At 44.6% G+C, this 15,686-nt stretch overlaps 1 protein-coding gene across 2 annotated transcripts in view; it reads right to left on the reverse strand.

Annotated features, from left to right (window-relative positions):
- Positions 1-4,346: 4,346 nt before the first annotated feature.
- Positions 4,347-15,686, reverse strand: part of ZNF638 (zinc finger protein 638) — a 41,615-nt gene continuing 30,275 nt past the window's right edge. The window contains exons 20-25 of one of the 2 annotated variants that reach the window (XM_010580813.1): positions 12,904-14,329; positions 12,207-12,272; positions 8,654-9,653; positions 6,418-6,510; positions 5,456-5,574; positions 4,347-4,584 (exon numbers count right to left, since the gene is read on the reverse strand). In XM_010580813.1, coding sequence (XP_010579115.1) covers positions 4,525-4,584; positions 5,456-5,574; positions 6,418-6,510; positions 8,654-9,653; positions 12,207-12,272; positions 12,904-14,329 — 2,764 coding nt within the window. In that variant the 3' untranslated portion in view covers positions 4,347-4,524. The remainder of the gene's footprint in view (positions 4,585-5,455; positions 5,575-6,417; positions 6,511-8,653; positions 9,654-12,206; positions 12,273-12,903; positions 14,330-15,686) is intronic. The other variant, XM_010580812.1, reaches the window with a different exon arrangement.

Raw genomic sequence — 15,686 nt, forward strand, 5'->3', positions numbered from 1 at the left:
GGGGAGGTGCTGGGGAGCCCCTGGGTGCAGCCGCAGCCCCTCCCCGTGATGCCAGGGTCAGGCCTGGGGGGCTACCATCGCCTCCAAGGTGGGAAAACGGGGGGGGGTGTCTTGCGGGGGCTGAGCTACACGCAGGGTGAACCCTGCGGCACCCCTCGGTGTGGGCCCCGCGAGAGGTGGGTGAACGCAAACCCCCACCCCAAGGGTCCCACTGGGACCAGTCCATCCCCTGAGCAGCACCAGTCAGTGTGGGGGGGGACACAGAGTCCCAACGCTCCTTCCCCTGCCTCAGTTTCCCCAGCTGGGGGATGGGAAGACGTCTCTCGTTTTGGCACAGCCGTGACCAGCCGTGCGGTGACAGGTGGGGACGGCCGCGGCACCCGGCTATTTTGGGGAGGTTATTTTTACCCCTGGGTTTCCCAGCAAGGGGCTCAGCGAGGTCCCTCCCACCCCACCACGCCAGGACCCCTCTTCCCTGCAACCCCCCAGCTGCTCGGGGCTGGCCCGCTCCCACGCTCTCCCTTTTACCCTCTTCGGCTTTATCTAAACCCATTTCCCACTCCTCCTGCTAGCTACGAACTCACGACGCCGCAGTGAAAACCGCTGCCTGCCGGTACCAGCACAGGGGTCGGCTGCAGATGTGGAAAATCTGCGGAAGCAGCAGCGTAATCGCATTTGGGTGAAACATCCTTATCTGCGAGAAGAAAGCCGAGGGCACTCGCAGGAGACGGCACGGCCCAGCCACGGGCTCCCCCGGCCCCCCTATTCCCTCTCCCACAGCTCCATCCCCTGCGCTCCCTCTGCATCCCTCCAAAATTTAGCACGAGTCCCCTTGAAAGAGCCTGTTTGTCCCTTGTCTATCCATCTCTCAGCTCACCGGGAGCATCTCCGTCCCCAGCAACTTGTACCGAGAGGCCCACGGACCCCACGATCTCAGCCCTACAAGGACTATTTCTGTTGTGAGACCCTTAAATAATAATTTCGGGCATTGCGGCCACCCGGCCAGGCTCCACACGAGGTACAAGCGCTGCCCGGGTCGAGCTTGGTGATGCACAGGGAGAAAAAAAAATCCTGCAAGGGCAGCGGAAAAGCCATTGCAAAAAAATTCCGTGGATTTTACTTAACTCAGCACATCTGCAGGCAGACGCTGCCAGGAGCCGGCAGCAGCATCCCTGTAGATGTGCCAAGGGGACGGGGGGCACAGCATGTGGCCATTTTAATTACCGGCAGCTCTAAAATAAACTCAATGTGCAACACTGTTAGCCACAACATGAACCGAAGTGCAGCACTGTACATCTTGGGGGAGCAACGTTCAGAAAACCAGTAACAGCTCGTTCTGTCCCAGTGGTCAGGGTTTTACCTCATTTTTCCTAATTTCTTTTTTTTCCACATCACCCTGGGTTGACAGGACGGGGTGTTTTGCCTCAAAATTCCCAGTTAAGTAGCCCCCCTACAGCTCCTGCATTTTTTCCCCAAGGCCACTCCAGCACTGCCCTGGTTTTATCCCAGATGTTCTGGCGTCTCAAAAGGAAGGGCCAGGCACAAACAGGGTCTGGGGAGTTGCAAGCAGAATTGGATGCGGAGCAGAAAAAGGATTTACTGATCAAAGTCTCCACCCACGGCTGTCCAGGGTCACACTCTGCCTCGCAGGCAGCCAGGAGGTGATGCTGGATCCCATCTTCCCAGCCCCAGGAAGCCTCCAGCTCTGGGCTGGGAGCAGGCAGGCAACTGAGGCGGCATCAGGGCTTTAGCCAAGGCGAAGCCCCCCGAGCTGCCATCCTCGCCCACCGTGGGCACCCACAGCGGCCCCAAACTCCTGCTGATGGGGTGTACCTGGGCAGGGCCATGAGCGATCTCATTAAAAGCCAAATTGTTTTCTTTGTTTGCCAATGCCTCGCCCTTGGAGCAGCCTTTAAAACTGCTGAGCTGCTCACAACTCAGGTGATTTCTCAGCATCAATCTGGGAAAAGCTGTTTCTTTTAAAGCAAGGTAAAAACCACGTCAGGCGTGGTGGGGAAGGGTGGTTATCACCCCAGAGCATTTGGGGGGGGTGCAAGAGGGGGAGGCAAAGCAGGGAGAGAGGAGCAGCAGGAGGATGAGCTTAGGCTGCTTCCAGCACCCGACACCCCACAAGTCCAGACCCGCTCAGCAGCTGCCGGTGACCCACGCACGGGAGCGGAGCACGGCTCGGGGGGCACGGCAGCCCGACCCACCGGTGGGCAAGGCAGAGGACCCAAACAGACCAGTGGTCCCCAGGTCGCGGGGTGCTGGTCTCTTCCTCCACCCTGCCACACGCTCAGCAGAGGCAAATTTGGACCGCAGCTTGCGCGGCAGAGGCAGGAATGAAGAACAACGTTGTTTTCTCGTCCTCCGCACAGATAAAGTAACAAAGAGAGACCGTGGCAAGGAATCGCCTTCCTGACTCCACAGAGGGACTGTGAAAACTCAGAAGCGCAAGCACATAAAGCTGCATTGTAAAGGAGAGGGGACTAACGAGGACAGAGAGCCACGGCCCACGCTCTGGCGAGGCTGGGAAAAAACACTGCAAAGCTGCTGAGCTCTGCTGGGGACTCTCGGGGCAGCTCGGCTGTGCAGCTCGGCAGACACTTTCTGCACCGAGGTGCAGGCTCTTTGCCCTAAATTCCGGTTTCTACCCTGCTATTTCAGACAGGATTTTTAAATTCTCTTCTGTATGAATTGCTAGTAACCCAAGAGTAACTAAGTGAGAGTAATGAAGTGGTTAAATAACATCCCACCAATCTCATGTGTACTGCTCACCACTTTGGAGTAGGGGACTGCTCCTCCTAGTAGTCAGTGGAGAGGAGGGAGAGGGACGCGCATGTGCACTCACACACGCACGCACACTCTTACCCTGAATCATGCTCCCTGGCTTGCCAAGTATTTGCTGGTCTAAATCCCTTGTGCATTTTTGAGACACTTATCTGTTCAGAGGGGGTTGGACATGCCAGGACAGACCAGCGCAATGGCTCACCAGCACACACAGGCAGCAAGCTCAGCCACAGCAGTGGTCTTTACTGACAGACTCAAGCAAAACAAGAAAAAAAAGCGCCAACAGCAATCATTTACAAAGTTCTGTAACCTGCCTGTCAAACAGCACGACTGTTCTGTCAACTACATGAACAGCCCAAAGCAAAGCCTTCATTCTGGAGCCTTCAGAGCAGGGTCTGTCCTCGTTGCAAATACACAGCATGGACTCCGGGCAATGAACAAGTATTTAAAGACGTTTACCAGCTCAGTATCATTCGACGACTTCAACACATGAAATACAAATACCTCTTTCTGCACGTGCTTGCTCTCAAAGAAGCAAGGACCTATAAGTCTGAGAGACTTCACAGGATCATCTCCCATCAAGGAACAGCGTTCCACATCAGCGACATGCAGGTGCTTCCTTTGCCGAACCCAAAGTTCAGTTTGTTTTGGTGCTTTACTGATCAGCAGTCTGAAGACACAAGGATTTTTGTACCAGCTATGGCACAGGTATGACATGTAATATCCCCAACAGGTAGAACCACTGAGACTCTCATTTTCCTTGGACATGTAGGAATACTTCTTTACCCTTCCTCCAGGAACATAATTCAGCCAAAGTCAACTACCCAAAGTTTGAAGGAGTGGCAGAGACAGTGGTGGATTTTAAAAAACAGTCTTTTAAATAAATTTCAAGTGGCTAGGTGAAAAATAAAAGCTCAAAGTCAATCATGATCCAGACTGCAATCTGCTGCTAAGAGCGTGCCAGCCAGAGACCCAGACTTAGCAATGAGCAACGTTCAAGAGCAGATTACAAAGTTCAGCCATGCTGCCGAGTGCTCCACAGGCTCTGATCTACAGACTTCAAGAAACTAGGGAAAAACAACCCAAAATAAATAGCTAACTCGGTCACCAAGGAGAAACAGCAAAGGACAGTGATGTCCCTGGCTGACCACAGTAACGACAGGCACGGTAACGCAGTGCTGGAATAGGCTTTGCTCCCCTTGCTGGCCTCGTCTTTATCTTCCTGGGACGATCGTGAGACTGCAGAGGCCATAGGAAAAAGGCGGCTAAAGGGAGCGTAACTACCCACAGCAACTCCAAAACCTTTACCATGAGGGTCACTGCTTTGGGGCAGCATGGAGCATATGTAGCACATGAAATTTCACCTGCTGAGAGCTCTGTAAAGCGGCACCAGAGAGAGATCTCTGGAATGAATTCCCTCCTAGTCTCTGTTGTGATCCAGAGTTAACAGAAGACAATAAATCACACCAAACACCATCCCCTGGTGTTAACTATACAGTAAGAACATTTATTTCATGTCGACACTTGTAAAAGAAGTCTCTTCGAAGTCAGATGATTTGATATACAAATCAAAGCCACCACATGTTTTTCTTTTAGTCTGTCTATACTGAGCTCAAATTTATACAACATGAATGCTTGTTTCTGAAACAAAATTACAAATTAAATCATAACAAAATACACAAAATTGACTGGACCCTAAGTTTAATTCACTGAAAGAATTCTTCTTTCCTCCAATCACCTTGAACTCCGCTCTTCCCCATCGTTATCCTCATCCTTCTGCTTGGCCATGAATTTCTGTAGAAATAAGGGTAGCCAGTGAAAAGATATCGCTATGTTATTCCTCAGTCTGTGACAAGATCATGTTCTAAACACAGGGTAGGTTTCATAAACATATCATCCAAAAATCAGCCTACTCCTGATACTGGTAACATGTTATCTGTACCAAAAAACACTCAAAAGTTTTGCTCACAAACTGACACACGCACAATCACCAAGTGGTGAAGCTCCCGAGTGCAATTTTTACAGGGCATATGGCAAAATATTAGGTATCAGGAGTTCACACGATGACAGGGACCTGTGCCTGGTCATGATATCTAAAATAGTTATTCAATATTTACCACAGGCTGTGTATTCATTGCACCCACTTTACAAAAGTCCACATTGATAAATATCTTCCCAGTTTTCTACCCCTCACATCAGCACCTCGCTACACGCTGGGTCCCCACTGGCCAGGTGCACCGGCAAGATGTGCTGCTGAGGGGTGAGGGGAGTTTTGACCCCAAACTTAAGTTTTCTGCCTGCCAAACTGACCTTTTGATCATTTTACATCTGCAAGATATTTTAGGCAGTCTGCAGTTTCAGCAAGCCACAAAATCTGACAAAACCATGTTTTCGGACACAACGCTGCATAGTTTTTAAAAAATCACTTCTTAAAAATGAAGGGAAGAAAACAGCTAGCCCCCACGCCTTCCTAGGTAAGGAATGCTTTATGTAGGTGATAAGCTTGAGTAATTTAACAGTATCTGTGTCTGAGTTTAAAACTCAAACCCCTTGAAGCATTAATATGAGCTCCTTATGCCACTAGGTAATTAGCACTCATTAAAGCAAACTTTTTTAGAACAATATTCTTTTCACTCCTGTGTGTTTGGAAGAGCTTCAGCATTACCTCCATGTTTTGTTGATGAAGAGGTGTCTTGCAGTGATTTTTCACAGATATTTCATCTGCATAGAACAGCGAGCAGATCTGACAGAAAAAGCCAGCCTTTGGAACTAGGTAATCCAAATCTGAAGAGACAGCACACATCATTAACATTAACAAAACACACCTTCAAAACAACCCATTAACAAAACACAGCTTTAAAGAAAAATATCAGATTCCATTAGCCAGAACTATACAATTTGTTATTACTAGAAGGAAGTTAGTTACCTTTTTTGAATATTCTAATCCGAGTTGGTCACCTGTCCTATTTTGATAAACAGGAGGACACATACTTTTCTGCCAATGGAGCAACTGACCTTCTGGATCTGAAGCTCACGGCAACTACCTCAGCATCCTTTGGCCTTAAAAGTGTTTTATATACAACCAAGTTTAACCTCTGTCCTACAGTGCGTTACACAAGCATTTTCTGTCACAGAGAATATTACACAAGCCATCAGGCAAGGATCCATATTTTCCTAGCAACTTCTTTTACAGTTCAAGTGTTATCAGTAGTTTTATAGAAAAGTATTTTAGATGAGGATCTTGGAATATATATACACACACACACACACTTTTAAAACTATGTAAGCAGTTCCCTCATTTTTATACATTGAAAGTTGGTAATAAAACTCATAACAGGATTAGAACAGTAAGTAGATACTACACTGCACTGTGCTAATTATCAATAAATTAGCCTGTATTTGTAAATTTTAGGAAAAAAAGAACCTTGAATTTTGCTGCTGCTATTAAGCCAACAGCAGAAACTTGTAAAACATGCATTTGTAGGAGCCAAGATAAAAACACAGATTATGAGCCATGACTTTAAAGTTAAATGTGGTAATGTGGCAAAGGGCATTTTCAAACGGGCAAGAAAGCTGTCTTCAGCAAGAAAAGTATGGAGTGTTTGGGGCGGGTGGTTTTGGTTTTACCTTTTGGAGTACTCTGCGTCTTTGATACATCTGAAGAAGCAATTTTCTTCCGCTTAGGCTCTGGTTCTTTATCTCCTGATCCCAGCTGATCTACTGGAGGCCATAAATCCATGTTAAACAAAGATATCAGTTAGTTTAAAAGTACTCTATCTCTAGCTGTAATGGCTCGTTACTGCTTGAAACAAACACCATCTGTATGGGCCTTGCTGTTCTCTACACCAGTCGGTTTGGTCTCTCCATAGAGCAATTTTCAGGAACTCCTGACATCAATCCTGCAAGCAAGATTCCATCGCCCTGGTGCTGCGATGAATGACTCCAAAAGCGCTCTTGACCACACAGCACTCTTCACAGACATACCACCACCACTCTCAGCTGCCTTCCTCTACAGCTCTTACCAGCAGCTTCAAACTAACTTTGTGATTATGGTCACAAAAATCTCAACTTCTTTAGAAAACAAACTACCAAGCTTTCTTGAATTAATCTAGCTCAAGGTCCAACAGCAATATTTCAGCTTCGTTACAGAACCAGCCAAACCCAAGAGAATATGTTATTGGATTAACCAGCTCTAGGGAAAGCTCAAAACCAACATTTTAAGATTTTTCTGGAGACAAGGAGTTTGACAGTCTCCTCTACTACAAGATAAACAAGGTCTTTGGGTTTTAGACTACCAAAGCAGTCCAATTGCCAGGCGAAGAGTCACACATCAAAAATATCTGGTTTCTTTATAATTTCATATTCAAATAATCTAGATACCAGCATGTCCTAGACAAGGTTAATGCAATAAATCCTTTGCCATAACAACAAAACCCAGGAAGCTGTCGAAGGAACACAACAGACAGCATCAGTCTCTTGCACCCCTTGATGTTTCAGCAGATTGTATCTCACCGCATCATGCAACACGCAAAGTTTCAGATTTGCCATCTTTACCAGCTGCAGTCCGACTGTCATCCTTTGAACTGCTGGCCTGAGGCAATCAATAAATCCTTTCCTATTTTGCTGCTGGTTTGAGATTTTAAGACTTGAATAACAGGATTTTACCTGCTTTAACCTCTCCTCCCCACAATTTTCCTGTTCCACTTCTCAAATTCTGGAGGAACTAGTCCTTTCCTAAGTCCAACTCTTTTGCCTGAGATTTTTACTATACAGAGAGGAACTAAAATCACTTATTTACTGTGCATCAACTATATTTATTATAATTCGCCACTATCAGTTAGACCAGAAATCAACTCAAGGGCTTGGATATTTGAAGAGGTCTTTTTACAGCTAACTTGCTAATAGAACATAGAAGATATTTTGCATTTTCAGTAAATGCTTTTGTTAATCATAGGGAAGCTTATGTTCTATAACATTAACCAGATTAATACAATATACAGCATTTAAATATTTTTGGGAGTGTATACAGTTAACTCATCCCTTTCCTAATGTTTACAGAAACTGAAGTTTAAAATTACTCTGTTTTAAGCAAGATACCTGCTGCTTTTGCAGCTCCTCCATACCTGCACTACTCAGCTTGCCCCTGCTACGCAATGAGTGTGAGATAGGAGAAAAGCTTTTCCAAAGCACTAGAACAAAAGGTGCTGTGTCAGTGCTCAGCTACATCAGCAGAGACAGAAAAAAACTCGATACTAGCAGACTGCATCACACAGAGCCTTCACCCACGCTTTGGCCAAAACTCTTCTTGTTTGTTGGTTATATATAGCTCTCCCTACTTGGCTCTGCATTAGACTTTCTTCACCCTTTGCTAATTCCATGGTACAGTCATTCTACATTTTTTTCTCTAGATCCAGCTTGGAAGCTGTTACTTCTTTGTATCTGTGTGTCTATATCATTTGACTCACTTGTTTTAATGAAGTCTGGCCCTGTAATTTAAGACTATAAATACTCTGTGCAGTGTTAGGTAGTTTACCAGGCCTTGCATTAAAGGCAAGAAAAGAAACTATTTTCCCCAATTTCAGCCGTCATAAACACCAAATGAACACTTTAAATCAACATGCCCCTTAATTTTACATCAAAAGAAAGATGCATTGTAAAATGCATTAATAAAATACCCTACCTGCAGGCCATTGTTCACTCTCAGTCTCTGGTTTTTTTCCCCAGCACCTCTTTCATTAACTCTGTCAAAGATTCAGGGTTTTTCAGTTTCCTCTATTTGCTACAAGGATCTCTTCGTGCATTGCACTGATTACAAGCATCTTATTTCCTATTTCCCCTCTAGAAACTATGAGAGGCTCCTTACCTTTTGACTTTGAGATTGCCATAATTTCTTCTTCTGGACTCATATTTCCTAGAATTTCCATTTCTTCTGGTCCTGCAACAGCAACAATATCCTCCTCTTCTGGTCCTGCAATGGCAGCAATTTCTTCTTCTTCTGGTCCTGCAACAGCAACAATATCTTCATCATCTTCATCCTCATTCAGATTTTTCCCTGGGAAAGTATTTTCTTCTTCCTCGTCCTCCTCTCCAACTTCATCTACTGTAACAAAGTTTAGTTCCTCTTTTAGACGGTTGAAATCAGCCAGAAAATCGTCTTCATCTTCATTAACTTCATCCAGAGTCACAAGAGGGTTATCTTCATTATCCTCTTGTATTTCATCTACTGTCACTAAAGCACTGGGATCATCAGGCGGCTGGGAGGAAGCACCATCTCCAGTATCCTCTGCAGCCACTTTATCATCCTCCTTCTGTTTCAGCACATCCTCAATATTCAAGTCAGTAGGCTCGTTCAGAGGCAGCTCTTCTACTTCACCAATTTCATCTACAGTTAGCAAGGGTTCAGCTTTCAAATCCTGCTCCTCAAAAACTGACCTAGGGACGTCTTTCTGAGAACTAAGGTCCTCCTGTTCAGATATCTCATCCAAAGTAACAAGCGACTGTGGGTCCTTTACTGCTTCTGACATAAGTTCTTCCTCTTCGATCACTTCATCCACTACAACCAGGCCCTGCGGGTCACTGAGCGCTTCTAAATTAGCAGTTCCCATTAGCTGTGCAGTCCCATCCTCCTCCTCACCGATTTCATCCAAAGTGACAAAAGAGAGTTCGGTTTCAGCAATGCGTGCTATGGAGCTCTTCCCTTTCCTTCTCTTGGAACTAGGCTCAGAGGAGCTATTGTCTTTAGCACCATCTTTTCTCTTTCCCCTCGGTGGATTTTGCCGTGTTTTAATGGGAGACTCGATTTCCTCTACGACCTCATCCACAGTAACAAATTCATCCAGGTTAAATGGAAACAGCTCTTCTTCCTAGGAAGTGTAAAAATGTGAATACAACAAAGTTTAACATTCACCCAGTGACACAAACACCTCCATCCACAAGGCGCCTAATGAAAAATACCTACACACTGAAGCTGGCTCAAGAGGGGGAAAAAAAAAAAAAAAAAAAGCAACTTGACTTGAGGATAGGAAAAAATTTTGAGGCCTTCAGTCTCATGTGGAAGAGTTTTCATTATCAGCATTTGTGTTAAGTAAGCAGATTTAATTCAGAAACCCAAAGCATTTTTCAAAAACACAGCAGATGAATAGACAAAATTTACGTCTAATATAAGAACTGGGCTCTGAATACTCATGCATATTTTGCACTCACTTTCAGGAAGGCTAGTGAAAACATTAAGACCTCCAGAGTATCCTTCAAAAATGCTATTATCTTGTGTCAATATCTCATTCTCTTCCCTAAGCATATGCTGTTGGCTGCTGCTGCAAAACAGGAGACTACATTAGTGTTTCAATCCAGCAAAGCCATTCTGTCTCCTGATGACTATTCACTGTTTTATCTTGCCTCTTTGGTTTCAATCTCCTAACAAACATCTCTGTTTCAGAGAGGCTCTCCGATGGCCCTATGCTCCAGCACAGGAAAGGGCTCCCACTACTGGAACCTCCCCACATTCCTCTATAACCAACACATACAAGATCATTTTCTCCTTTCTATTAAGGTCTGACTAGCCCCACAGACGCTCTGACAGACTTGCTGCTCCTCCCTGTGCCGGACATCTTTCGTTAGGGGCCCGGAGGCAAGCTCCAGCTTTCTGGCGAATGCCTTACCGTGTTCTTGTGTTTAAGATGACAGAGCCTGACCCTTTCTAACTCCCCTCAGTCAGTGGCATGGCTCTTACTGGAGCACGTCTTGCATCTAAAACTCCTCCTCCCCTGCAGTTTGAGCATGCCAGCTTCCATCAGGGCTCAGGCAATTTATTCTAGGACCACTGGAAAGAATTAGCAGCAGCTTAATGTCATATGTAGCTGAGAGCCTCCGGAAGAGGATGTATGGATAGATGATGACTTTTATTGAAGACTGAATTAACCCAAATTACTTCTAGGTTATTTGAACAGACAGCAGTCACGTTTTTTGGAATAGTGTATTATGCTTTGTCCACTGTAAAATAGCTATGCTTTTATAATCAGGATGGCAGGATAAGGGGGAGGTACTCGTAGTCAATTAATAAATTTAGACAGTAAAATGCAGCCAAATATCCATTCCACTCCAAATTATGCATTCAATTTCTTCAATGAACGATTCTGAATTTTTTTTTTTTACCCAAAATATCCCATCCTACCACCAAATACTGGTCAGTATCTAACACAAGAAGAGTGAAAAAACTCTTGTCAATGCAGAACTTTAAGGCCAAAGCAAGGTGAACTTTCCACTGTTAGAGAGTAAGACTGCAGCTAAGAAATACCAAAAACAGTCCTCCAGCAGAAAAAGTAATCTGAAATTCAAAGGCTACATGCCTTTTCTTCCCTTTCTTTTTTAAAAAGCTAACAAATACTAGGAATAATGTGTGCCTCCACCCACATTCTGATGCAAAAACTTGAGGAATATTTAACGCAAGGTGGACACAGTGGGGAAAAAAAAAAGCATCTGGTTACATTTCAACTGAAATCAAACATTACTGTATTCTTTCTTTCACGAAAAGGAAAACACAGATCTTGGTTCTTATCAGCTATATAACAGTGAAGAATAAAGCAGTGAGAAGTAATTGACATTCCAAAGCCTTTTTTCAAAGGGTGCAGAATTTCCTCTTGAGGATTAACACACACATCTGGAACATCAGGTATGAAAGCATTCTCTATTACCATCACTAGGACCAACTTCACAAACACACTGTGCTGGTGATGCAAGAAGTTTATGTGGCTTAAGATTAATAAAAGAATTCAGGTCTCCAACTTTATCTCAGAAATCCCTTTTCCATAGGGACCCACTACTTACCTGGTAGATCTTTGATTTGATCCTGTAATGCTACATCTACAAACTCATCAATACGGGTTTTTATTACCTTCCTTCTGCTTTTGTTTCCCAAAGCCCAAGCTGTCTATGAGAGATAGCGTGTATCTCTTTTCACCTTCCTGTAAAAATGCAGACTCTTTAGCAGTTGAGCCTACAGGCTCCCAAGCCCTCCCAACCCACTGGAAATATCTTTGCATGGAAGAGGTACCATGGATGGAGATGTTCTGACTACCTCCTGTCATAAAAAAAACATTTATAAAGAGCTAGAAGACTTCAGCCTTCCTTCCTCTTCTCACAAGCATGATGATGAATAAAGATCTCATGCAGGCAACAATTACTTCTCTCTCAAACAAATGATATCCAAGACCAAAAAACACCTCCTCTTAACACTCACTTCCTGAATTAAGTTCCTCTTCCAAATTACTTGGCTTTGCAGCTTTATGCCTGTAGTCCGTAACAACTAGTAAACCAAAAAATTCCCTAGGGAAGGACGCTAAAGATTCTTAGCGCGCACACGCACACACACGCTTCCAAGACAATATGACTTTAAGTTCATTTACGGTTACCATCCTTACCTCCTTTTGTTTTGCACTGCTGGTAGTGCCACTCTTTGAAGTTTTAGTATTGCCACCAACAGAAGCCTGCAAAATTAAGACAAAAGTTCACGTGAAATCAGTTAAGCCAACTAACCTGTCCACAAGAGAAAAAATAATCTAAAAAAAATCAGCTATTTTTTCCCTTAATGAACTTTATTAAGTTGTCCAGATTGCTGCTTCTGATCACATGCTTGGCAAATACAGAACTAAGCCAACCATCAGCGGTAGAGTCCAGGCATACAGTCTCTAGCAAAAAGTCGCATGTAATACCTTGCTTAGTAGCCTCTTTTCAGTAACCAGTGTCTGTGCAGGACTTGACAAAGCAAATATCAGCTCACAAAAGGACAGAAAGCTTATTAAATCCCATTCAGAACTAATCCAAGAACATAAAGTTAAGACACTCAATAAAGACTCACTTCAAAAATACCTGCCTGCAATTTTTTTCCAAGTAGCATTTTCAAACCAGTTACATACTTGCGTTGCACACACTGCATCTAAAAGCAACTGGTTGCCCGCCATCTCGCTATTCCAACTTGGCTGTTGGCCCAAACCAGGTGGGTGATTTATGGAAAAGGGAAGGGGAACATAATCTCATTGTCCCATACTCAACATCTGGGAGAAGCATGGAGTTAGTTACTGATCAGGCACACTGAACCGGCCTTCCTGCCCTCCTCACCTTATTGCTGCTGTTGTCTTTCTTCATGTTGGATGATCTACTCTCTCCCTCTTGAGACTGTTTTGAACTAGCCCTAGATTCCACTCGTGAGTCCTTCTCTTGCTGAGGTGAATTCCTCCCATTGCCTGCCTCTCCATCAACAACAGAACTTCTGCTCACTTTACATTTGCCGCTGCCATCTCCCAGGCTTGATGGGCTGCTACCAGGTCTCGGATGACCCTCTTCTTTTGACACGATTTTCTTCTCCACCGCTGCTTGGCTTCGGGTCTCAGGTTTTGAGGGAGTTTTCTGCTCCCCTCCTTTACACAGGGAAGGCTCATTTCTCTGTACTGGAACCCTTGACTTTGATATATCCGGAAGAGACACCACTGCCTTTAAAATCATTTTACCAACAGCGGAAGATTCCTTGACAGAAAAAGAGGAGTTTAACGTAACTGCTTTGCAGGTTTCATCAGTTTTTGCTGGTCCTGTTCCTTTATTTTGATGGGCTTTGATTAAACTTCCCTCGTTGCTCTCGTTGACAGCATTTGCAGCATTTTCCACAGCAGCCTCAACCTTGGCCACAAATTTTTCAAGTTTCTTCTCTGTCTCTGCCCCAGTCTTCACCAAAAGCTTTCCAGGGTTCTCCTCTGGAGTTCTTCCAACTTTGACCGCAGACTCTTCTGGTTTCATCTCTTTGTCTGCTCCAGCTACATCCAGTTTCTTCTCCACGGCTGCCCCAGTTTTAAGTACAGGTTTCTTCTCTGTTATCTGAGTTACAGGCATTTCATGCTCAGTTTTCACAGCATCAGAAACAGGATTTTTTTCAGGAGCATCCAACTTGTTGTTCGCTTGTATGACAACAGATGACACCATCTCCACTGAAGCTGCAACAGAATCAGGGGGCACTGCTTCAGGGACAGCCCCTGTCGTATCCCCTGCTGCCAGCTTCACAGCACAATCTGATGACACAGCTTCAGCCTTGCCCACATCAGACAATTCTTCTGCTGGTTCGATGGCAGAAGATGACAATTCTTCATCTTTCTCTTTAATTTCCTTCTCTGATGCAGATACAACAGCAGATTCAGACGACTTTGGTTCGGTATTATCTTTAACTGCCTCTTCTTTCTCCACACTGGAAGGTGGCAGTAGCATCTCTTCTGACTTCGCTTCAGACGACTTGGTATCAGCGGATTTGATAGATGCCACAGTAACTGCAACTCCAGGGTCCACTCTCTCTGTAGACGTTTCTGCCAGTCTTGCAGCAGACTCCCTTACTGCTCTTTCAAGATGGGACTCAGAGGGCTCTATCTGTACTGCTGACATCTCGTCTTTGACATTAGAGATGGAAATGGCTCCTTTCTTTGCCACACTAGGCTCTACTGGAGGATTAGCAGCTGCTGTTTGCACCACTCCTGATCCCTCTGGATATTTTTTCAAGCCAGAGCTAAATGCATTTAAAAAAAACAGAAGAAATCAAACTATGTTGAGAATTCTACAGTTACCAGAAACCTCTTGACGCCAATGGTGGGGGATTTCCTGATGCATTAGTGCTTAGCATTTGGACATCTAGCCTATCAGCGTTAAAATGGTTAAAAAAATAAGGCGAATAACTGATTAGTTTTATGCTTCTGTTTAATCCACCTCAGTACTGCCAGCCTCTTACACTTTGAATTGCATTACTTGTAGTCAGACCTCTGAAGGTAACACTCACTACAGATGTGCCCTGTGACCTCACCACTGACATGAACTCCTAAAATTTAGATCCCCTGATGCAAGGCAGACTGTGAAAGTGCATATACAGCGAAAATAAAGCTTCAGTCTCCCTGTACAAAGGAATTACCAGAGTTTTGTTATGTTTGAAGACAGAAGACTCTGCAGTTACCAACCTAGAGAACTCTTTCAGTAGCTAGGAGCCTGAAGTTTGGTTGGTTTTGGTTTTTTTTTTTGGTTCAGGTTTGGTGGGAGGGAGGGGTTGCTTTGGTTTTAAACTGCATTGACCTCGCACAATAGCGGGGAACACAATACATGCACAGAGGCTCCTTTTGGTCAGGCTCTGTTTTCACTGTATAATCCCACTGTCAGCTCCCAGGATAATAAAGCCCAAGATGACAATGCAGAGGATAGCGCTTTTCAGAGAACTTCAGTTACAGTAAGTGCATTATTCTTCTCTGAACAAAGAATCCTCCGTAGATGATCTTGGGAGACATTGAAATTAGAGATGTCGGTGCCCCTCTTCCCACAAAGCTCAAGAAAACGAGCATCCCAACACCTCATGCATCTCTAGATGGAAAGGTGCCGAAATGCCAGTGCTGACAATCTTGCTAAGTGTTGAAACAAACACAAAAGCAGCAAACACACATAATTAATCAGTGGTTATGCACAATGGAGCAGCCTGCGCTATGGTTTCTCAGAGCCTATGTATGTGAATAAAGGGTGCACATTTGTATAAACCTTCATGAAAATAAAAAAGAGCAGAGCAGAGAAGCCTGCCATTTTGGTAATACTCCCAGCACGTTGTCAGCAAGAAGATGGAAGGCTAGATCAAATGGAACTCAACACTGACGAAAATGTTAAATCTTGAAGTGGCCAGATGCGAGGGTTAACGAGACGAAGACACAATACATGGAGTCAACAGAAAGATGAAAACAGGCAAACTCAGTTAACATCTGTGCTACACAAGCACAAAAAAACACCAATCCCGAAGGTTTCCTCCAGACCTGAGGGCACTGTCCTCTGCTGCTACAAAATGCGAGAGGAGAGAGAAGAAGGGATATGAATTGTGCTTCAAAATCTTTCACAAC

This window comes from Haliaeetus leucocephalus, unplaced genomic scaffold, assembly GCF_000737465.1.
Source record: "Haliaeetus leucocephalus isolate CR32 unplaced genomic scaffold, Haliaeetus_leucocephalus-4.0 Scaffold741, whole genome shotgun sequence".
NCBI classification, from domain to species: Eukaryota; Metazoa; Chordata; class Aves; order Accipitriformes; family Accipitridae; genus Haliaeetus; species Haliaeetus leucocephalus.